This window comes from Pipra filicauda, unplaced genomic scaffold, assembly GCF_003945595.2.
Source record: "Pipra filicauda isolate LSUMZ 115617 unplaced genomic scaffold, ASM394559v2 scaffold82_size2718185_pilon, whole genome shotgun sequence".
Lineage (NCBI taxonomy): Eukaryota > Metazoa > Chordata > Aves > Passeriformes > Pipridae > Pipra > Pipra filicauda.
Window position 1 is genome coordinate 2,405,026 of NW_024105009.1, and position 25,181 is coordinate 2,430,206.

At 41.6% G+C, this 25,181-nt stretch overlaps 1 protein-coding gene across 1 annotated transcript; it reads right to left on the reverse strand.

Moving 5' to 3' along the window:
* Nucleotides 1–6,447: 6,447 nt before the first annotated feature.
* Nucleotides 6,448–8,579, reverse strand: FIBIN (fin bud initiation factor homolog). The gene has a single exon (XM_027735789.2). The coding sequence runs from the start codon at nt 8,439–8,441 to the stop codon at nt 7,818–7,820; it is 624 nt and encodes a 207-aa protein (XP_027591590.1). The 5' UTR covers nt 8,442–8,579; the 3' UTR covers nt 6,448–7,817.
* Between the last annotated feature and the right edge of the window lie 16,602 nt (nt 8,580–25,181).

Genomic DNA, 25,181 nt, shown 5'->3' on the forward strand with positions numbered 1-25,181 from the left:
TTTTGGGCCCCTCACAATAAGAAAGATAATGAGGTGCTGAAGCAAGTCCAGAGAAGGGAAATGGAGCTGGTGGAGGGTCTGGAGCACAAGTCTGATCAGGGCCAGCTGAGGGAGATGGGGGCGTTCAACCTCTGAAAGGAGGTTGTAGTCAGGTGGTGGTCAGTCTCTTCTCCCATGTAATAAGCAATAGGGCAAGAGAAAATGGCCCCATATTGTGCCAGGGAAGGCCTAGATTGCATATTGGGAAAAATTTTTTCCGCCAAAGGGTTGTCAAGCATTGGAACAGGCTGCTCATGGAAATGGTGGAATCACCATTCCTGGAGGTATTTAAAAGCCAAGTAGGTGCAGCACTTAGGGACTGTTAGTGGTGTGCTCAGCAGTGCTGGGTTAACAGCCAACTCAATGATCTTAGGGGTCTTTTCCAATCTAAGCGATTCTGTGACTCTATGAGGTGATTTTACTGACAAACAAGCCTTGTGAGCAGTAAGTTTCAGGGAAACAAACTTTCTGGAAACAAATGTAAAACCAGCATTAATACACTCTCATTGTTTAGTGCCCCATACCTTCCCGCTGGTAACCATGCTAATGCTGCATTTATTTGATCAGTGTGTTTCTTTTGGTTGAAGGGAAGGAGGTTCTAATAGAGAGAAATAAAACTTGTGTCATTGAAGGCAATGGCAGAATGTAGCACCTACCAGTTTTCAGCTGAAGCAGCTTATGTTGGTCTTCAAGTTTTCAGCTTTTATTGCACTGGAATCCCCACCTTCTTCAGTATGCATTAACTGGTGGCATGAGTGACAAGAAAAAGAAGAGCCGAATTAAAACGAAAAGGAAGACCTTTATTTCCTTCCAGATAGATAGCTTTTTCCCAGCTGTACCTGCTCCGTGGGACACTCAGTGGCCATACTGCAGTCTGCAAAGCACCCAGAAAAGACCTGGTGCCTCAGTGTAACCAATAAAGAGAAAACCTTAACATAAATGTTGCCTGAGCAGCATTTTTCACAGACAGTAAAGCACTCACACAGATGAAAAGTTGGCTGGAAGCAGGTACATGCAGAAGTGAAAATACTCAAATCACTGTTTAGATACATTTTGGCAGCTAAAAAGGGGCTCAGACCGAGTCTGTGACTTATGGGAAATGAAGTATTTTTGTTGGTAGTTATCATTTCACATCTTCAATAAAAAACAATCTTCCTGTGCCAAGGCAGTGCTGCAATGCATGGAGTTAGATGCATTACTTTTAAGGAAAGAGTGATAGGAATTATTTGCTTTTAAATTAGGTCCCAAATCCATTTCTTTCAGCTTTCCTTCATATTCTTGTTCTTTTCCCATCTTCACAATGGAATACACATAGTTTTGGTTATTTCCCCATTGAAATACATTATTCCAAACCAGGAGCTTGAAAATTCTAAATTATTTTCAAAGTTGCATAGACTGGATTTCTGGTAGATAATTAGTTTCCTTTCATATATACTGTTTACAAATTGAAACCTATTGAAGTATTATAACCTTAATAAGGGTGTGGGAATTAAAATACTCCTAAGCCTCATTCCGTAACAGGAGCACTCCAAGGCGTTTGCAAGGCTGGCTCTCTACCTTTATAAACAGTGTTACATAATATAGAAGTGGAAAAGTCTCTTATCTGAGTGGAAATATGAACCAAACTGCCTTCAAGGTAAACATAATTCAGTAAAATCTGAATCATTAGTGTTGTGCTTGTATTTTTTGTGTTTCTATAAAAGAAAGAATTTTAAAAGAGGGCTATCAGAAGCACTACATAATGAAAATATTGCCCTTATTTATTTTACAGTACATTTACATGCCGTTTTACTGTCACAACATCATTTTGCTGAATCTTGTAGTGCAAGATCAGTACACTGATTCTCTTTGGGCTTTACTCTGTCGCTGTCATTCATAGGGGGATGTACCATGGGGGTCATGCCACAGGTTTTCCGTGTGACTACGAGTGTCTGCAGTAAGTTACTGCCACATAAATATCATCAATTCGTAGGTAGAGGTCATTGCAAAAGAAGCAAAGTCTGTCCAATAAATTTGCTACCTTGAGACGACAGTAGAAGGCTACAGACTAGACCAGTATTCCCAGTGGAGTCTGACATACCAACAATAAAGGTATTTTCCTGGTTCTGTGAGGTGGAGCTCTGCACATGTGCCGAGGGAGATAAAGGCAGCAACTTAGAGCAGGCCTGAGATGTATGTGCAGTGGGGAAGACTGAAATGTAGCTCAGAAATGTAGAGGCATTAAAGTTAGTGCAGTGTGTAAATAAATAAATGCCACAGAGCCTGCATATGGTTCCAGAATCAGGCACAATGGAAGGGTGATTAGGATAGGAGCTACAAAAATCAATATATAAGTAGCACAAGGGGATGCCCAGCTTTTTGAAAATCCTAATTGCAACAGAAATATAAGTGTTAGAAATGAAAACTGGACCTGGTTGCAAATTAGCTTCTAGGGTAAATGAGCACAGTGTGAACTTCAGTCCATTCTTAATGTACACGGTCAGATTAATCCTTTTGCACTTACATAAGGAAAAAAAAAATCTGAGTGAGGTTTTGCATTCACTCTTTTTTCTAGGATAGCTCTTCTGAAATTAGAGAATATGCAAGACATAATTTAAAATCACAAATCTAATAGCATCCTGACTTGTGTGGTGACCTATTAATGAACTAGCTCGCATTTTGTTGTGCCTCTGTTAGAATCCAGAGTTTAAAAAGTGCACTACTTTGTAAGAAAACATCAACACATAAAAACAATTTGTAATATATTTAGCATATACCTTCATACTGATCTGAATTTTAATGAAAATCTCAATAAATTAGAAACAAAATCATATTAATAAAAAAGGAGAAAGCTTGCTATTAAGAAGAGTTGACTGCTCTTGTTTAATCAAGAAGCTGTCAACACAGAAAGTGTATGGGAAAGAATTCTTTATCGTTACCCAGGAAAAGGCACAACAAACTTCAGTAAAAAACCTGAGAACCTCAGACTACAAATCCACTGAATTAATTGTGTCAGACCAAAACCTAGCACTAAATGGAAAATCATCGTCACATTATTTTTCAGAAGAGATGGCAAGGAGACAGAAAAAAAAAAAAAAAAGATCATCTTGCAGTTTGGAGTGTCTATATTAATTCTCTATTATTTACACTAAAACTACTCTATGTTGTCCAAGCAAAATGTTTGCAGAGTGGAAAAAGTATGGAAGATGTGATGTGACTATGTAGCTTTTTTAGTCATCCTGCACTTGACAATACCCACGAATCTCTCCCTTTGCCAGCCTTCTCCAATGACTGTTTCCCCCCCCCAAAGAAAGTTCAGACACAAACAATGACTACTACACAGACAGTTTCTAAGCACTTAGAAGAGGTGTGCATATAGCCCAAGGAAGGTTGCTGTCTGAGAAAATATGATACACTTGGCATTGTCTTCTCTTTACGAAAGAATGTTAATGGCAGGTTGGAGACGGCCAGTGATACCTCCCCAAGGTAAGGCAGTTTTCAAGGAGGAATGGCTCCACAAAGCCATGAATTACTCTGTCCAAGCCACATCATTAAAAATGTAATGATTATGGAGACCATATGTTTTTCCTGTTACAGAATTAGTCATTAAATTCTGCCTTTTCCAGTCAGAAACTGGTCTTGTAGGCAGGATGACAACTTTATGAAGAAAATAAAATAAGCACAGTTATAGTCTTTTTATACACATATATTCTAATAAAAGCCTTTTAAAAAAGCATGTAAGATGGTCAGGTTTTTTGCCAGTTTCACATACTATAGGAATGAAATACAGACCCACAAATTGTTCAATTTTTCAGTAACGGCTCACCAAAAAAAAATCTAAGTAATAAAAAACAAATTCCCCAGTGGGCTGTAAGTAAAAATACATTTTAAAAGACAGAAAAATGCCAGATTTTGAACATACAGGATTACTTCAGGAATAGTGGCTGTGAAATGCACTTCACTCAACAACACTGCAGTGTTAGCTGAAAACCTCTTTACTAAACACAAAATTGGTATTGGAGAAACACGAGCAAGAAGCTGTTAAAGCAACATCTAAATGAACAGCCACACCAACAGCAAGAGATGCACCCAATAGAATTTCTCCACAAAATACACATTTTCTAGACAAGATTATAACCAGAGCCCTCAATAGCTCATGAGGTTGTTTCTAGTGACTAAGGCAGGTGTGGTTTTTTGCTTCTGAGGTTCAAATCTTGGCAACCCGCAGTTGAGCACGACAACCTGTAGGAGCAACAACTTAGCTTCAGACAATTCATACACCCAGCTTGTCACACACAGGGTTTTTTAGAAACACCATGTTTTTGAAAGCTTCACTCCACTTCTCTTTCTGAGGATGGTCCTGGGTAGGTCAACCTGTGAAACTGAAGTTGCAATTTAGAAATCCAGTTTGCAGACACCCCCCTAAGCTCCTAGCCATTGACTTGGCACAAGGCAAGCACACAGTTCTTTCTCAAGCTTTTGTGAACAATTTTGCACACACTCCGAGCTTCTTCTCTCCTGTGTGCATCAGTAGATGTGAGAATGTCCACATCAGAGCACTGCCCTCAAAAGAAAGCTACCTGGAGAGATGTGGAGGTGTGTCCCTTAAGGCCTTGCTTTGACTAAGCAGAGAATGGTTTGGATGGGAAGGGACCTTAAAGATTATCTTGTTCCAAACCCCCTGCCATGGACACCACTAGATCAGGTTGCTCCAGGCCCCATCCAACCTGGCCTTGAACCCTTCCAGGGATGGGGTACCCACAACTTTTCTGGGCAACCTGTTCCTCTCCATGACTTAAATCACTGGTTGAGTGGCAAAAAAAACTTCAGTATTAAGTAAGCTCTCTCTGACTGTTCCAGCTGCAGAACTTTTTTTTTTCCCAGAAAATACAGTCTTTTGCTCTTCAGTATCATCAACTCTTTAATAAATTTGAAAGCAATACGTATTTTGAAAATCTTCAGAAAGCCACAAAAAACCCCAAGGCAGCTTAATTTTAGTTCAAACTACTGCATTCCGAAAAACAAAAGAAAAGAGCCTAATATGAATGCAATATTTTAACACAACACAAGGACCTAATGGATCAAAATAGCTGCTACAATCATCCTTTAAAAGCTCTCTGCTTGAAAATCTTTACCAAATTTTCAATGATAAAAAAGGCCTTTACCTCTTGAAATTGGCTGTATAAACTCAGTCTTCATTTCTTCCAATTAGATAAGTTTTATCAGATAAAAAAGCACAAGCAGAACACTTATAAGATTGCAAAGAGGATTACAATATAGTTTTCATAGTTTTTAAAGAACAAATTTGAATTTAAAACTTAAAACTGCACTCAGTTCTTGTAGGCACTGCAGCTCTATAAAAACCATTTAATGCATCAGCTCTGACTCAAAAATTATATTTTTAATATATACATTTGCTTAGACCAGCCGAAATTATGTAAATCAAATTCTAGTAGATTTAAATGTCCTAAAAGATTTTTGTACTGGCTTAATCGAATCCATGTAAGATCGACTATTTCTACTAAGTGTGTTGAACTCATGCATAGACCAGGCTCAGACATCTTATTTTTGAAAGGAACATTTAAAGCCTCTCATAATCAATGCTACTGAAATAAAATCAGCATTCCGCCATATTTCAAATATAAAACCGATTACATTTTACTGAAACATAAACCAGTGTCAGAAATTCATATTTATCATATGAAACATTAGGGTGGCACAAATGGAACTGCATGACATCCTTGGCACCTACTTCTAAACTGGTCAGATTCAGAAGGGATACTGGACATGAATGAAACCCTCAGGTTCTTCTGGAGCTTGGTCCAGACCAGAAATGCCATATGGTTTGCTGTGACAGTGAGCAGACAAGACTCAGTGACTCAGATGGCTCTTGTGTTGTTCCATCCACCCCTATTAGCAAGGAAAAAGTATCACACATAAATTAATTTTTAAGAGCCTGCCATACCTTCTAACTTGACAACACGAAAGTAACAGAGCAGTTCCACCGAAGTCACTCCATAAGATGTTTCTTTTTCAGCAGATCTTCAAAGATACTTGGGACCTAAAGGTGCAAATTGACATCTCGAGTATCCTGCTAGCAGCTACACCTCAGACTTCAGCAGACAGCAGTGAGCTGCCTGGTTCTGTAAGCACATACTTTAACCAGACTTTCCTGGTGCCTTCAGCACTCTGGTCTCAGGTGACTTATGCACTGGTGAGTAACTTACCCACTGGATGGTCTGCAGACCAAAGTATAACTGAATGTGAGCAGGGTTAACAAGAACAGACCTCAAAAGTACACCAAACAGCTTCTCTTCCAGCGCCATGAGATTGCTAGGTGCTTAAAAAGGCCTACAAATTAAAAAAAAAAAAAAAATCTGCTCTACAAGCCCTTCTGTATAACTGCTTTTAAGGAAACTTGCTTACCTCTCGAGTCTGTAAACTTTTATTTATTTGTTTTTACTAAAAAAGCAAGTTATTTCACTTGGCAGGAGCTACAAATTTGCAATTTTTTTTCTGAACAGACATTTCAACAACATGTTTTAAATTAAGAACCTCTCAAGGAAATCAGTAAAAGAACAAAAATGTACTTTAACATTGTTTTCAAATATTTATTAAAACAACATACGAATGTTTTTCATCCAAATAGCGATTCTGCCTGCAGTATCTGTAACGTAATAGCCACATTACCCCCAGTTGTCAGTTAATAGCAATGAGTCTACAAACCCAAACAATCCTCCCCCTCCTTCCCACTAGGCACTTTTGCTATTGTCTAGGACCACAAATAGCTTTATTAATAGCTTAGCTAGCAAAAGTACAAAGTCACCAAAAAGAAATATCACTGTGCTAGCACAGACAAAACCTTTTTGTCTGCTCTAGAAGCATGCTCCTGGCTCTCAAATTTGGGATCAAAAACTCCAATCACCACTAGGGCTCATTCCTTTTACTATAAAAATCTCCGTCGGCATTCTCAGGATCTGACATAAACCTTTTTTGGCTGGTTCTTGGGGTTATGATAGCTTAGAGTCACAGATAAGCAAGCCTGGAAGAGTACAAATCCTGCCAGAATAATTCCCATCTTTCCAAACACAAATGAAAAAAATCACAGCTTTAAGTTACGTAGTAGAACAACGTTTAACGTGCATAGAATACGAACCATTACAAAAGGTTAACAAAGTTAATAGAGGGCCAGAGGTTTCACTCTGAAGGAGTAACAACAAATGCGATTTAAGTATTTGCTACACACGAGGCTGGAAGGGGCTGCCGAGCACCACACTGCATCCACGTTTGTGGCAGATGAGCCACAGTAGAACAGGTGATATATAAACAAACAACAGGGAATCAGAAACGAGAAAGCTTATTTTACTTTGGAACCAAAGACGAATCATGTAACAGAGGATAGGTTTTTTTGAACATGGGGTATTAACTTAAACATACCTCGAACCTCCTGGTTTATAGAGTCGTGCTATTTGTTTAGAAAGTCAAATAGAATAAATAAAGCTTTTTTTTTTTTCCATGAAGAAGGATGTATTTTGGTGGAGTCACCATCCCTGGAAGTGTTAAAAAAATTAGCAGATCTGGCACTTCGCGGCATGTTTTAGCGGACATGGTGGTATTCAGTCGAAGGCTGGACTTGGTGATCCTGGGAGGTCTTTCCCAACCTAAGATCTGTGCAAGGAGGTGCTCCTTCCAGGCAGACGCCGGGGCTGTGCCTCCCGAGGGGGCTGGCGGCAGGGCTGGGGGTCCCGTTTGAAGGCGGCGGGGGTCCGGGTCCAGCCGGGGCGGGTCCGAGTCCGCTCTCAGGCGCGGAGATAGTCGTTCTTGAGGCGGCTGAGGCGGGCGCCGTGGCTGCGGACGGTGAGGGCCAGCAGGTCGTGCTTGTCGCGCAGCCCGCTGGAGATGTGGCGGGTCTCTCGCAGCAGGGCGCGGGCGTGCAGCAGCAGCCCCAGGAAGCTGTCGCCCAGGCGGGACTCCTCCCGGCCGCCCTGCTCCTGCCCCTGGCGGAACTTGCCCTCCAGCTCGCTCAGCGAGCGGTCCGAGCTGGAGTACGCGTCGCTGATCTGCGCGGACTCGCGGCGCAGGTAGGCGCCGTAGCTCTCCTCCCCGTCCAGGTCGTAGGAGATGCTCCTGCCGATGCCCTCCAGCACCCGGCCCGCGTCCTCCACCTGCCGCCCCAGCACCGTGAGCTCCTCCCGCAGGCTGAGCCCGCCGCCCGGCGCCGCCGCCCCGCACCGCCGCTGCTCGCTCACCCGGAACAGCAGCTGGCACCGCTCGGGGTCGTCGTTCTCCTCGTAGTCGCCGTCGGGGACGAAGTAGTGGTGCAGGCTCCCGTTGGACATCTCGGGGTACAGCGGCCCCTCGAAGTACCCGCGGCAGAGGCTGCAGAGCCAGAGCAGCCCCAGCAGGCGCAGGGGGCCCGGCATGCTGCGGCCGACGAGCAGCCTAGGGCCGCCCGCGCCCCATCGGTGTCCCCGCCGCCGTCCCCGCCTCCGCTGCGGGCCGCCCGGGCCGAGGGAGGGCTGGCGGCGCTCTGGGCCCGGCTCCGCCGCGCCGCGTTTAAAAGCGGGGCAGCCCGCCCAGGGGGAAGCGGCCCCCGGGCAGGGCAGGGCCGGGCCGGGCCGCCCCCCGCCCCCGGCAGTGCCCCCCGCATCGCCCCCGCGGGGAGGGAGGGACACGCGTACAACTTTCTCCTCTTTGAATAAAGAAATCCCCCTAAACCCGGCGTTGCTCAGCTCTGCTCATTTTCCCCGTCAGAAATGACTGCTTTGCTAGCAGCCCGGTCTGCACAGCAGCTCGGACACAGTGTTCGGGGCGGAGGGACTTGACGAAGTTGCTCAGGCCACGTAGTTTGTCGCTGGTTGAACACTCAGGAGGGAAAAAGATGCGACTTCGAGTATAAAGTGTAAAACAATAAACCTTGATAGGGAAGATGGGGAAATGAAATGCAAAACCAGGTCTTAAACAAAATGTCAGATGTATTCGAGGAAAACCCCAATACAATGCATCCAATGGAGCTGACTTTGTAAAATTTGAACGGTTTCTCTTTCATGACAAAATATTGTGTGTGAGTCTAGTAGTTGGATTGTGGCAGGGTCGAACCGTGCATGTAACTTGTAGAAATCTCTCTTTATTCCTTTTGAGTTGTTAAATCAAGGTGAGATCACAAAAAGAAAGGGTCTGTAAAGTTACCAACTCCTTTCACATCATCTTTCCTCTTCCATGGAAAAAATCTCCATCTAGCAGAGATTATACCAAATCCTGTAGTCAGCCAGAGTAAAACTTACTGAATTGCTTTAAAGTAGGCTCTCCAAGCCCTGGAGTCAGTTGAGACCACCCATACATACACCTCCATACGTACATACATTCATGAGCAATGTTTGCAGAGTCCAGGCAACTTCCTGTTGACAATCCAGGCCAGACAAGCTGTCATAACAGAAACACTCCACTCATTTGGAAACATTTCAAACTTGTAATTAAGTTCACAAAACACTCATACAACTAGGTAGGATTGAGGTAAACTATTGTGCTTCAGCTTTCTATAAAACGTTTAAAGCTTACTCAGCTGAGGCTGTTTGATATTTGTCCTTGGTCTGTGTTTGCCAACAGGGGCTTTATGAAACAATTTTATTCACAGGATGCTCTTGTTTCACCTAATATTTCCTTTGGATACCAGTTCTTTGTCAACCATAGTACATTACCTGCATCAGTTTCTACCCAGGCTGGTATTACTGCCAGGCAGCTGGTTTGCCTGGTACTTGGTTTGTGGTGGACTCCACTTTTGAGGTCTCTTCATGGAAGCACTGCACTGTAAATCACCCAACCATAGCTTTGTCAGCATGGTTACGCTTTCCACAGTGCCACAGAGGGTAAAAAAAACAGCCTTAGTAAATATTTTGTCTCTTCATACATTTAGAGATTAAGAGGTGTCTGCTGCTCCCTGCTGCAGCCGCTGACTCCCTGCCACTGCTGTTTTCAATCCAACATGTATTATCTGAGTTTAATTTAAATTTTATATCCAAATAGCGTCTCCCCAAGTAACCCGCTTGGAATGTCTGCTTTTGAAGGCAGTCTGCAGTACAGGGTCTGCAATCTTGGTGACTCAGTGGGCATAGCTTTGGTAAAAACTGGAACTTGCTGAAAGATACACAACAGCCTGATCCAAGGCAATACCTATTATGGGTCAGGATTAAACACCACAGAGTTCTAAGTTTTAACCAAAAAGCATGAAACAATGGAAAAGGTGTAGGCTTACACTGTCAGAACAAGACTGTGCGTGAGTAGCCATTATTCATTCCAAAATCACATCTAAAAGACAAAAGTCTTAAGACCGCAATGAGATAATCTAATATGAATACCCTTAAACTGACCATAAAACTGTGTGCATAAAAATGAAAATCAGATTATTTTTTCTTTATGAAAGACACACACTGAAAGCAACCATTACCTTTATCGATCAAGACTTGGGTTGAAGGGTCAGACATTTTCATCACAGTTAAATGCAGCAGGAACAGAACACCACAGCAAAGGCTGTAGTAATAACATAAAAGTCGGGGTCAGTGCAGAGTTTCCTAAAGTAATTTCTGGCATTATCTGGAAGTTCAGAGGGCAATAAAACCGAAGGAAGACAGAAGGGAATTTCTCAGGAATACCAGAAACCTGGGGTGCAGAGAACCAGGGAGGAGAGCAAGCCATTTTTTCTGCTGGGAATCCATAGGGGTAGTTGCATGAGATCACATATCTGGGGAGCTTTTGGGATGCATCCAAGAAGCAGCTGTTCCTTGTGGCACGCTCCCATGAAGGCCCTCATTGAAGTCCTGGCATTGTCAAAAGGCCCATTGATTTCAGCATGACAGTATTTTACCCTCCATGCCTGCTTAAGCGTTTAAAAATTCCCTCTGTATAAATGAGGAAAAAGCACTGGAAGCAAAAATAAAGCAGCATACTGATACTGTCATCTTACAAACACTTGGCACGACGTACTCTGCTGTGGTAAATCCATTGTTTTTCCACTGAACAGCAGTAGTTTATAGTACTATAAAGAACTACAGAATTTACTCTGCATAGCCTCTTATGCCACAGCACCAAAATTTGCCTCCGGCCAAGAAAATGCATATAAACTGGTGGCAAATGTGCAGCTCAGCACTGGATTTCAGGTGACACTTGTATACATCTTCCTCTGTAAGCCATGCTTTATCTTTGGGTTTTGGCTCACACATGCTTGCTCTTTCTGTTGCAGGTCATGGTAAACTTTGCAGCATCATAATGTTTCAGGTGTAAATGGCCATTAATTTGGAGAACAGATATATGTTATTTGGTCCTAAAGGCCCCACAGGTTTTAAGGTATAAATGTTCTCTGACTACTGGCTTCTGTTTTCCTGCTATGAAGTGCTCTACAGCTTTACATAAAGATACCTTGTTTAAACATGAGACTAACAAGTATGTGTGTGTGATTTCTAATCCTAGGGTGTAGTGCTAAATGCTCAAATGGCATCAAGTGAGGTGGGCATGAAATAGTCCATGAAAGAATAATGGCATTTTTTGTAGGAAAATTGCCATAAGAACATACCAGAAACTCTGCAGAATAAAAAAAGATTTGGGGAATGAAACCTTTATAACACACTTAATACTTATTCAGTATAACTTTGCAATACAACAGAGATTCAGAATTACAAACCCAGGCTTCAGCATATTCATGTCAGAAATACTGAATGTTCCAAGACCATCATACTTGTCTGGGGTTACACAGAAATTTTTAATTTATCAGAAAGGCATATTTAATTCAGAGTTGAAACAGCTGACCAACAGATATCTCAAATACAAACTTATAGAGGAAACAGCTTTATTGTTAGCTTGTTTAATCTGACTGATTCTGATAACCCTTTTCTTCTTCACAGGCTTCAGGCTGAAACCACAACTGTGTCTGGGCACAGAGTCCCCTGAGTCCATTAGTATTGGCCCTTCTTGGACAAGCAATACAGAAAACCAAATTTAAAAAACCCCAGTAGCTATAGAAAGATTGGGTATGAGGCTGAATGTGAATACAACTAATGGAAAGGGTCTGCCAGGCTTGTTTTCTTGGAAGAATATGCAATTAATATTGAACCTACTTCAACTTTAGCCAACACCAAAATGAGCTCAGCCTTTGCAGAAAAATACAGAAAATGATTTTACCACAGCTCGTCTCTGTAGTGGATGCTGATTTACTTTATGGAAATAGAATCTCCTTAAATCAAAAAATTGAGGATATGCTCAGATTATTTTTGAAAAGAGAAGTGGTGCGTCTGGATGCTTCCTAAGAATGGAAAAAGAGAGATGAAGCAGAATGAATATTTACTAGTATTTTACTAGTGCAGTTTCTGTCTGTTGATGAAAAACCTCAAACCCCAGAAGGGATATTGCTAGCATTTCTTCAGCAAGGTTCCTGAAGTGGAAATAATAACACTTCCTCGGTGGAAATGAAAACATTTAAAAAAACCATCATCGCTGGCCAACACATAGAGAAGCTTTCCCACTACTGTAAATGTGGTTTGTTACAGAGACAGCATGTTATGCTTTTAACATGTTGATTTGATTTTCAGTCCTTTCTGTGTTCTTAATGCTCTACGTGAACATGAAAAGGCTGCATATGAAAACGTATTTTGAAGTTGTTACAGAAACAGAGTTCACTAATTATTCCTGATAATGCATTCTCTTTCCCTTTAACCTGTTAGGAGTAAAACAAGATTTGGTTTAGGATTTTAGAACCCCACAAATTTTCTTTTCCCTTTCTCTTCCTGTCTCACAAAGTAGAAAAAGCTTACTATTCTAACATGTCCTGCTCAGTGGGGTTGGCAAAGAATTTAAATAAAAGCCCTGGAAGAAATCTAGGAGAGGCTGGTGAGGAAATGCTGATGTAATTTCCAATGGGATCAATCCTTTGCTACAGTTTCCCAGGATTTGTATTCCTGTCATCTAATGTATTTGAGGCAGGGTCTTCAGAACCGGAATTTTCGGAAAGCTGGATTTCACCAGGTCTGTTCTTTAGGCTGATTCCCCAACAATTCAAAAACACCATATAATTTTCAGTTTTCCACATTTATAAGGATGGCATTTTCTGAGTTACACACACAATCTTATGTATTGAGATCAGGGATGAATTCCTGAATAAAAGCTAGATCCTGACACATTTTATACAGGTCAGTCATCAAATTTCTTCTTCTCACCAATCCTTTGAAGTCTCTGCTCATGAATTTAAAGGGTGAGCCTACCTGCTCGGGCTAACCGACTCCATGTAGTTTTATTAAACAAGTCTCCACAGTAGGTTAGCCTTCCTATTCTCTGCTTCAGGTAAAAGTTAAATAGTGTCCTCTGTGCAGATAAAAGTGAGATAAGATGGGAAATATAAAAAAAAATAAATTAAAAAAATCATAGGATTTAACTAGTTTAATCTCCTCTCACCCATATCTTTCCTATTGTAGCATATAAAGTATAAATCTCCCCATGCTTCTCTAGTAAAATTAATTTGGGTTCCCAGGTCGGATTTTTAGCAGTTGAAAAATGTCCCTTTTGTATCCTAGCACATTCACTCAGGTTTTTGTTTAGGTCTTTTTTAACAGTTTATTAAATTTAAAACTTGTCAAACTTTGTATCTGAGCAGAGTAAACCCAAACATATGGTTTCAATTCAAATATACCGAAATCTCCCTGTTAAAAAAAACCCCAACAAACCCAAAACATTCCCTTTAACAAACATTCTTATAAAATTCTACTTGAAGAAGCAGGTGAAGGAGTACTACTTACAGTCAGCTGTATATTTATTTTTGTGCAGTCATGGTTGACTGTTCCACAGGTTTTTAATGACCTGGTGCACACAGAGCACTCATTCAGCAGCCTGAACACTGCGTTGTTCTCCCTTGCCTGGCGCTGGGGCAGAATGTCCATACGGAATTTATACCTCCTGCTACAGTTTATGGCTTTTATTTGGAATGGCATGGCTTAGGAACTGGCATTCAAGGTTATTTCCTTGTGACTCTGCAGACCCTTCTGCAGAGGATGGGATGGGCACTGGTGAAACTTGCCTCTGTGGCCTGACCTGGAGCCCCAGCGTGGCTGTTTGCCCTGACTGACTCCAAACCACAGTCGTGGGGTGCTCCTCACAGCTGCAGGAACCTGACCCACCCACTTCCACCTTTACAGTCAAGAAGCAGAGACCATGCACAGAGCTAGAAACACTCTATAGCAGAATCTCTTCTGTATATATACATATATATATATATACACACATATACATATCTTAGAACCACAGAATTATTTGGATTGACCTTCAAAGGTCATCTAGTCCAATCCCTCTGCAATGAGCAGGGACATCTTTAACTAGACCACGTTGCTCAGAGCACTGTCCAACCTCACCTTGAATGCTTCCAGGACATCTACCACCTCTCTGGGTAACCTGTGCCAGTGTTTCACCACCCTCATTACATATATAGATGTGTATATGTGTGTGTGTGTGTGTATAGTTCCAGGCTTACAGTGCCAGTTCAGAGGCTGACAACTTGGGTGCCTTGTAGCTCAGTGGGTAGCTGCCCCAGGCCTCTATTTCACTAAAGTTCCATACTCTAACTCCTTTTTTCCCCGTCAGAAGACTCTTGTGCCCCTGTGCCGTCCTGGCAGCCCAGCTACTGCCACTTGGGGCTGGCAGTACTGCCTGAGTGCTCCCATGCCAGTCTGAAGCCATTGCTTCCACAATGCCACGGCTGGACTGGAACAGGAGGAAGCCTTCAGCAGCCCTGTTTGCATTTACAGCTTGGGCAGCTGCTCCTTGTCTCCTCCAGGAGAAGGGCAGGGGTCAGATCTCTCTGTGGTCAAGGCAGCTGGTTGGACGATGCTGACCAAAACCTCAAATGCTTTCACAGACCAGACAAAGCCTTCACAGCCACATCCCGCTCTTAAGCAGGACAAGGAGCATGGAGATGGTTGCAAACCACTCTGAGTTACTCTGCAGGAGATGTGTTTCAGCAGGGTGGCAACTCAGAGGGTCTTTAAAGGTACACAGCACAGAGAGGAGCAGTTTTGTTCTGGTGATGCAAATTACAATTGCATATGAACAAGCTTAGCCAATCAGTTCCAGAAGTACTCAGAAAAAAGTCCATTTTTGAAAAATGCAAAGAAAATAAACCAAACCTCAGCAGCAGTATGACTACTCAGTACTCTATGAAAGGCTTGTGGCAAGGTCCGTGAAATTTAAAACATTATTATAATATTAATTCTTATACTATTGACATGACTTAACCATGATTGGTAACTGAGCCCCACACAGCTGCTTGTTCACTCTCCCCTCCAGTGGGATGGGGCTGAGAGTCAGAAGAGTAAAAGTGAGAAAACTATTGGGTTGAGATAAAGATAGTTTAATAGGTAGGGCAAAAGCCATGTGCACAAGCAAAGCAAAATAAGGAATTCAATTCCCACTTCCCATGGGCAGGCAGGTGTTCAGCCATCTCTGGGAAAGCGTGACTCCATCTCCCATAACTATGACTTGGGAAGACAAACAGTATCACTCCAAATATGCTCTCCCTCACGGCCTTTCTTCTTCTTCCTCCAGCTTCCTAAGCTGAGCGTGACACCATATGGTGTGGAATATTCCTTGGGTCAGCTGTCCCTGGTGTGTCCCCTCCCAGCTTCTTGTGCCCCCCAGCCTCCTCTCTGGTAAGGTGGGATGGGAGGCAGAAAAGTCACTGCTCAGGGTCCTACCCCTCCTGGCTATTGCAAAAATTAACCTTCTCCTGGCTGGAACCAGGACAACATCCTCACCTGACCTAGCTTCAGGTGCTGTTGCAGGGACCCTTGGAGACACCACCCCCATCCAGGCAGTGACCAGCCATCCTGTTCAAGAGATCTGTTTCCCTACACCCATGTAAGAAATCCCAATGAGTTAGGGGGTTTTGTTCCCAACAAATACTTTTTCAACAAGTGTCTACGCAACAGGAAAAAAATAGGGGTGCTGAAAGTCTGCAGTGTCAAATGTGAGCGTTAGGCATCAAAATGCAGCCCAGAGAGCCCATTCCTTCATGCCTGCTCCATGGCAGGTGGGGTTCAGAGCTCCCATCCTCCTCAGCACTGAGTCAGAACTCATGAAGACAAGGTTTACTGCTAAAGGCCACAGAGAAATAGGCTGAACAGCTCTTCTTTTCCTTTTCCCCTTCCCACCTATCCAAGAAGAAAAACCAAACACAGTGGCTTCCAGTCAAGAGTGGGATGAGATTCACTGTTTTTACCATGTAATATTTTTCTCCTCTGAATTGCTAGGCCCTTTTCTCCCTTCACTGTATTTAGTACATGAGACACAGATTGTGGCCTCAGAGTGGAAATCCACTTGCTTGTCTTCCTTAAATGGTTATTTTGTGATTCTCCTTAATAACAATATCTATTCCAGGTCAGCATAGACCTCTAGAAGAAGAAAGGACCTCAATTTATTGGATCTCATCATTATTTAGGTGCAGCTGCATGCTGCACATCAACCATATGAGTCTTCCAAGAACTGAACTAACAGATCAAGCTGTAACAAAGATCCAGCTGTACTATCCTTGCTGTATTTTTCTTGGACACTTAAATTTCCTAGAGAGCAGTGGGAAGATGTTTTGAAATTGCTTACATATTCTGTAAATATGGTAAATTTCCCTGAGCACAATGAAACATATAATTGAAATTTTAAATGATGGACATAGTGGCATGAATCCAATGACTTGTAAGAACTGGAAGGGAAGAATGCATTAGGGAAGAAATGCATTGGTGTAATGAAAAAAATAATTCCATCCAGAATTCAGACTTGCCCTTCAACCCAAATGCTCGCTGAATAAATCCAAAACCTCAAGAGAGTTATAAAAATGATAGCCTTGGAGACTGAAAGCCAGCCATTAGCTGATAAATCAGAGACTCAGACTCCTTGCTGGGTAAATCCATGGGATTATTTCTGTCTTTTCCAGCAGTCATGGGAACGTACTGGGTTGCCATGTACAGGCACAGCTTCTAGACTTGTTATCTTGAGTACTGATGGCAGCTGTTTGTGGCCAGATCTCAACTCAAAATAAATGTCCAGTATTTACCTAACTTCACTCATGACACTGCAAACTGCAGGGAGTTCAGAATTGCAAAGCCTACACTGCTGGCAAAGAGTTATGGAGCTGCACCAGCAGCAATGTTTACGTTAATACAACTACAAGTTCCCTTTTCAGACTTAAAGCAAAGTTCTGTCCCAATATGGGACAAAAACATTTAAAGCTATCCTGGAATCCGAGAAAACATCATCCCTGGAAATACCCTGTGGGGATGAGAACAACGGCGAGGTTAAGCATTTTGTCTTCCATTTGTTTTTTTTTTTTTAATGACAGCCACTATGGAAGAAAATATCTGAACAGTTTGTATCCCAGTGGCACAGGCAGAGCAAAGGAACTTTAGCCTACATGGAGATTTCCTTTATTAGTGAACCAGGAGCAGTGATGAGGTGATAAAAATTCAAAGCAGCCTCTAAAGAGAGTACACACCAAAGAACTCGACAGACTGAAGAAACCAGCCTGGTAAGTTTAAACCATTTATAGAAGATTTTTAAGAATTCAGAGGAAAATTCAATCCCCATATAACTCACTGAGCCAGAATCATGCTACTGAAAACCTGAACCCCCCCCCCCAAAAAATGCTTTTCAGTCAAAACCTCAATATATACCTCACTAGAATTTATTTCCATGAGGAGCTGGCCATTTCTGCTTTTTCCATGCTGCTTGTCTTTTCCATCAGGTTTCTTATATTGCAGCCATCTACTAACTGAATGTGCAATCCCCTTTCATCATGGATTCTATGTAATCATAACCCCAGTCCTGCTGTCACTCGGTCCAAAAGAGAGCATGAAGTTGATTTAGATGAGATATAAGGAGGAAGTTTATTACAATAAGTGTGGTAAACCACAGGAACAGGTTGCCCAGAGAGATGGTTGATGCCCCATCCCTGGAAACATTCAGGTTGGATGGGACTCTAATAACCTGCAGCAATATATTCTGGGCAAATAACAAGAAATGACAATCTGGGCCCAGAGGAATACATACACTGAATAATAAACTCTGAAAGAGTTCTTCTTTTAGATAGACTTCAGACATCCTTACATGTTTTTCTTAAGCCTAACATAAAAAGATTACTTAATTTATCTTGTTTAAACCTTTAGTCTAAAATATTTAATTCCTTTAATGATTCTTTCTTACATTTCTTGCATCCAGCCAATGTTTTGAATTACTGTACCATGACTTCAGGCTCATGTGACCAGATGTGGAAGACCAGGCATAAGCCTTGTAAGAATAATTTGTCTCAGACATTCTGACTGACTGCTGTGACAGATGTGATTGGGAGAGGGGGTACCACTGATGTGGGGCAGCACTGCTTTGAGCCAACTTCCTTTTCTGCCTTGAGACTTATCCTCATTGCACCAGCATCAATTCCCCCTCCCCGCAGCTCAGTTCCTGGGGGGCTCAAAGGAACTGGCTCTGCATGCATGAACAAAATGGCAGGAAAAATCTACGTAAACACATAGGAAGTTTGCACAATAAAGGAAGCAGATTGGTCTCCCTCCTCCCTCTTTGTCTCACTACCCCAGATAGGGATCATCCACATGGCAGGACCAACACAGACTCTAAGGACTGGTGATCTTTCTTGTCTTTCTCTCTTCTCTGTCTTTATTTCTTTTCTCTCTTTCTTTGCCTTGGCAGAGGGCAGCTATCATATTGTACCCCTTACTCCGTACTGAAGTTTGTCGTGAGAGTTGGGAGCTTGGCGAAGGGTTTTGAGAAAATTAAGGGCTTCTTAGCCAAGGCTTTTGAGACTAAACAGTGGTCTAGTCACCAGAGTTAAAACAATTATACAATAAAGCATAAAAGATGCCTGACACGTGGACTGGTGTGTGTGTGTGTTCAGCCCGAAGAGGATTTATAACGAACATCACGACCCCTATCAAGTGGGTCTTCATGAGAGATTGGAGAAAATTATTACTGGCTCAAAACAACTAAACTGGGGGCAGGGGGTGGGTGGGAAGAGAGGAAGGGGGGCCAGCAGTGGAATGGTGGACTGCTCCACCCAGGAGCAGGGGTAGATTATTTGTCATACTAGACTAGATTATTTGTCATACTTTTTGAACCAGGGGAAGAAAGACCTCTAGACAGCATAATCCTGTGCTTAAAGCATCAGCCATGAAAGACAGAGCTCCAGTAAACATCCAGCAGAAGACAAAATGAACAAAAAATATCAGGTTGAGATCATATCATTCTTCTCATAGCACTGAGAAATGCTCATGCTCAGTTTTCCCAGCCTGTCTCTGACTTGGTGGGGGCAGCTTCTACTAGTCAGAATTGTGAAGCATTTTCTCTGTAAAGATCAGCTGTTTCAGGGACCTAAACTCAGTTTGTCCTGAAATTTGATATGCAGTGCTTGGTATGCTGGCAGTAGGGTGAGTCTGCCCAAGATCAGACATTTGGCTGAGAGAGCCTTCAAAGATATATATCCTCCAAATCCTTTTTTTTTTCCTTAAGCCTGACAAATTATGGTGCATGCAGGCTCAGTGATTTTGTTCAGGCCACCAAAGAGTATCCCCACCTCCTGCAGATCTCAGGGCAGGTCAGCACCACTGTAACTCATATTCACAAAAGGGCTTTGTAAGCTGCAAGTCTCAGAGCAAAAAAACTGTCTTGACGTGGTGTAGCTGGGGAGATGAGTCAAAAAACCTACTTTGTCGGGTTTGCACCTGAATACCTTCCATCTTCATAGAGCACAGCTGAAAATTGGCTTCAGACAAACACTTTGACACAAAATTTCTCATCTCGGTGAAATTTTTGTGCTCTGACAGTGCAGACATACAATAAAATACGTCTTTTCATCAGCAAGATAACCCTGCTGTTGCTATTTTGTGCTCACTGCCTTATTTTGCAGGAAATGTTTGGTCTGTTTGCATCTGTTTATGGAAGGGCATTTCCAGGGAAAGAGAAACAAGCACAGCAAACTGGGAAAAGGCTTTCTCTGTGGTACAGCAGTACAATATTAATAGTGCTTGCCATTTCGCTCAGCAATAACTAACAACCTATTTCTTTCTTAGAAAAAAATTAAAAAAAAGGCAGCAAGAACACACCCTTAGCCAAAACCATCCCAAGCAGGAAGGCCAAGTTTCCGTAAGTGCAAGACCACATTAATTATATGTCAAAACAGTCCTCAGCATTTGCAGAAAGCAACTGATTTCTTTCAAAGCTGTTACTTTTAAAATGTATTTTCAGTGCTGGCCAGAGTTGATCAGCAAAACAAGCACTGTTCTCTTTTTGGTGGGGTTAGGAATGTGGAGACATGGAGAGCAGGAAAGGTCCTACATGCCTGACCAGGGGGCAACCGGGACACCTGGCTCACATTCAGTTCGTTTCCCCTTGAAAAAACTACTCTGCCTTGAATTTCTGGTTGCATTAATTAGGAGAAAAAAACCCCACAATTAGTTCTTGCTAATTCATAGCTGTGAAATATTGCTATTCAAGCTTCCTTTGGCTTAAGTTTCTTTTTAAATCCATATATAGTTACAGAATGCCTGCCCAGCAAACTCACGGATCCAGCCTAGCTCCTTCCTTTTGAAAGTCTGACATGAGAAGGAGCTCTGTAAAAAGTTAGAGGCAGTATCAAATGGACCTGCAGAATTATTTTATTTTTATATTTGTGACTACCAAGGGATGCTAATGGAATAGAATTTCAGCCTGTAAACCATCTCCTTCTTTATGGATCTCACCTATCCTTTAGGAAGTCGGTTACTTGAGGGTTTAACTCCAAGAAAGCACTCTAAGTTATGCATAAACTTCTTTATATGATGAAATCAGGAGCAATCATATTGCTGCCTTTTTTTTTTTTTAACTGCACAGACATATCAATTACTTTTTCAAAATAACAAAATCCTTTTTAATTTCTGAATTTTCTACAGAAATATATTACGAAGTTACCATGTGAGTTACCATATATGCCTGTGCAATCTCATCTGAGGTGTGATGAAGTTCATAACGTTTTTTTTTCTCAGACAGAGCATGAGATTTGCTCTTGTTTACCTCAGCCAGAACGAATTGATTCTGTTTTCAAATTGGAGCAATTAATCAGTGTAAGCAGCTTCTTCTGAAGTGAATTAAGTCTGAGGCACAGGGTTTGAACTAAACTGAATTCTGTATTTATAACATGGCATGCTTTTTGCTTCATGAAAAATCAGACAGAAAGAAAATTTTATGGGAATAGCTTTTAGATGGGAATGGCTATTGGATGGGAATGGTTTTGAATGTAGATGAGTGATTTTGTGGCAGCTCTTCAGGTTGTGAAAGCACTGCCAGTGTCACAGAAGCCTTAGATCTGATACAGAACAGTTTCCAATCATAAGACCCAACAGCAGCAGACAGAATTTTATCAAATTGTTATACTATTCACTATATGAAATTAATGACTGAACTTGCAATGGCATTTTCATCTTTGCAGTCACTGCTGCAGTGAATGCAGCTGATAGTGGAGAAGAAATAAAGCAGAGGTGGTGAGATGAAATCAAGACATCTCAATGTTGAAAAAGTATGCAGCCTAATCCCTGACCTTTATAGGTGTGCTTAGCTTGAGTGTAGGTCTGCCTAAATTCCTATTGCTCAGAGATCCTTGGGATCCTGCAAGTGAAAAAGAATTGGAAAATTGTGGTATTCCTTCTTCTACCCATATCGCCTTTGCTTGTGGGTTCACTGAGCACCACATGGACAAAGACTGCACTGCTGAGCCTCGTCCTCCTCCTCTGAAATGAGACCATGATTAATCACCTCCAGTGTCTTGAACGCTTTAGCCAAGAGCCTGTGGAAAGGGGAACATTTGCTGCTGTGTTCCTGTGATGAACCGCCGGTGACCTTTTTTCTGGGGGTGGGGTTTTCTTTGGTGGAGGGGTTTTTAAATTAGTTCTATATTAGATTGCAGTGAAATATTCCCCCAGATTACATCCATGTGCATCAGTTTTCCCCTGTACTTGCAAACAGATGGTTGTCTTCCTTATTTCAGGAATGAAAACCTTGCATTCCCATAGCTCAGAGCGTCTGTGCACTGCCACCAATACATATTGGTTTTGGTGCTGAAAGGCTATAATAATTCAGACTTGGGCTAGGTCTTTATTGACCCATTTACATACACTGACATATGTCTTTAGTACTTTAAAGTACATTAATGCCTTTCTGATAAAAACTAAAGAACCTCTTATTTTATCATTATTTATTTATTGCATATAAAGACAAAAGATATGATGTGCATCATCCACTCCCTCTGTCTTCAAAAATGATGCAGTTCAGTTTTTGTAAAATTTTTTTTCTGTGACTCCTAATAAGTTGGGTAACTGCTATCTTACTAACTGTGTGAAGAAAGACATGTCAAAACTCTTTCCTTTTACTGTGCATTTTTGATCACAATGAAAAGGGGAGGGAGAAGAACGTACATTTTTAGTTTTCAGGCAAGCAGATGAAGTTCTCATGAAATATTCTCCTTATATTTTAAACAAAGTTAGAAATTTCAACTGACCTAAAAATTGAAATTCAAATCCAAAGAAATTACCAAAAGAGTGAATTTTTAATGACCCGTGACAAAGCTCTTGTGTGCACTGAGCACTTTTCACAATGAGAAGATTAAGTATTGCAGGATCTAAACTAACTTACAAGGATGGCAGATTTCAGCTACAAATAACATTTTTGTTAATGGCTGATATTAGTCTTGCTGTGTTTGTCTCCAACGCAGTCATGCCGTCTCAACTACCTCAAGACCTCCACATTGTATTGTGAGGGTTTCATCATTTTTTATTAATTATAAGGAAATAGTTATGATTTTAGGAGTAAAATTACTCCTAAAGTAATCAGTAAACCTTACATAACTCAAGATAAATACCTCCTTCCAGAAATTCTTAAGTGTTGCTAAGATGCAATAGCAGGTCCACAAGTGCTTCCACTGCATTAAAATAAGAATATCCATCTTGAACAAGATAATTTATTGTATTCTTTCGGAACTAACATAATTTAATATTTTCATTAGTGATTTTGGCACAAAGACCTAGAGGATATTAACAAAATATGAAGGGGTCCTGAAACGAGAAGACAATCAATATAAGGACAATAAAGAAGAATTTATTGCAATTAGAAACAGGATGAAATCTGCCAAAAACATGTACTCTGGAACTGAGAGCAAGAATTTTTGCCTTGATCTTTGAACTCAGCAAATTAAATGGCAGAAGAGGAGAAAAAGCTTTGGATATTAGTTGATCACAGGATAACTAACCACTCTAATGCAGCTGTGGAAGAAACTGAGTGGAGCTCAGACTATTTCAACCACTATATTTTGGCCAGAAATAAATATTAGTGCGATTGTATTGTTGGACTGCACCTTGCAGTGTGTTAGCACGAATTTCCTGTTAAAGCAAGATCATTTCAAATTAAATAAACAAAACCCATAAAACCATCAAACCAGAAATATCTGTCTTATGACACAGACTGGAAGACACTAGCTGCTTTAAGCCTACTAAAATAAAGCCTGAGAAGCAATATAGCCGCTTTCTATAAATATGCTCTGAGCTAAACATTGGGAACATATGAGAACCATTTAAGCTAAATGGCCATATATGTGCACGTACATACAGCACATTGGCACAAACTGGATGGAAGTGAGCCACCAAAGAAAAAGAGTTCTTGAACATCCTCCCAGCAAATCAACACAGGCCAAGGACTGATAAAATTGAGAAATGAAGGCTGAGCAAATCATGAAAAGAATTACGCGCCGCGGTCGTCCCTCATAGCACGGAGCTGCTTTCTGTGAGCCAAAGGGCTGATGGACACTGTTGTCCAGGTTCTTGCTGAGCTCATCCAGCTCATTTCCATGAGTGGAGAAAAGCCCAGGAACCAACCAGCACAACACAACAGCTCCGGATGGCTCATGGGGAGGGGGCAGTTGCCACCAGGGCACGTGGAGAAGCCAGTGCCCAGCAGGGGATGAATGGCAGCAGATAATGCTGCTTGATAGTGTGATACTGCTGTGGGGGCAGTGCCACACGGGCTGGCACGTGCAGGGGGGACAGGAGGAGCCTGGAGGAGGAGGCGAGTTTCAGCCAGCCAGAAAACCAACTGGAAAATTACCTGTGTCACTTGTGCGTTTTTTTTATCTTCCAGCTGCTTGACTTGAAGACCTGGACTTCATCTGGAAAATTCATGCACTTGAAAAACCAAATCTCGGTTTTCTCATACTGCCCACTTTAAAATACTGCAAGTTGGGTTCTCAGGCCTCAATTAACTTCACTCTTCAACTGTAAACACTCAGCATCTTCTATGAAAAGCCTTCTCACAAATGCTCAATTTCCAGTTGAGCAAACAGTTAATTTAGAGACGCTACACTAAACACTAAAGTTTCACACTCTTTAAGTATTTTCGTAGTAAGGCGGTCCCTGTAATCTTAAACGTATTTAGTTCCTAGGCCGACTTTTCAGGAAACCCTACTTAGCCTCAGCAAAAACTATCACAACTGAAGTATCTGTACAACAAATATACAATGTATAATTTGACTGATGCCAGTTCTTACTTTCATAGTAAGATAAGTCATTTATTTTCAGCAAAATCCTGTTGTGGGGTGTTTTTTTCTGTTGTTTTTCTTTTTTCTTCCTGTATGGTTTTTTTTTAGGGAGGAATTTGTTTGTTTGTTTTGTTTTGTGGGGGGTTGGGTTTGGTTTTGGTGTTTTGGTTTTTTTTAGTAGAAAAATATTGGAGAAATCTGTTTCTCTGTTGCCTTCTGAAAGACTGTGCCTTATATATAGTCTTCTTCAGTCATCTTTTTTTCCTCCTATGTTCATTGTCCATCCAAAATAGACATTAGTGTAGCTTTTTCCCAGACTTTGGGTCAGAATTTGGTGCATCCATTATGGTAGCTAGTAAAATCTCTCAATTTAAAATGTAGTCTAGTCAAGTAAACAGTTTCATATTTCTATTTGTGGGGGGTAGTTTAGGTGGAAGATGGTCAAAAAGAACACTGCAAACACCCGCGCCACTGTTGTTTAAGGTGAAAAAAATTATTTTAGGTGCTTTCCCGGGCAAACACAAATCACAGGAATTTTGAGCGGATTTAGGAATTCTCACTCTCTTCTCCCTGTACT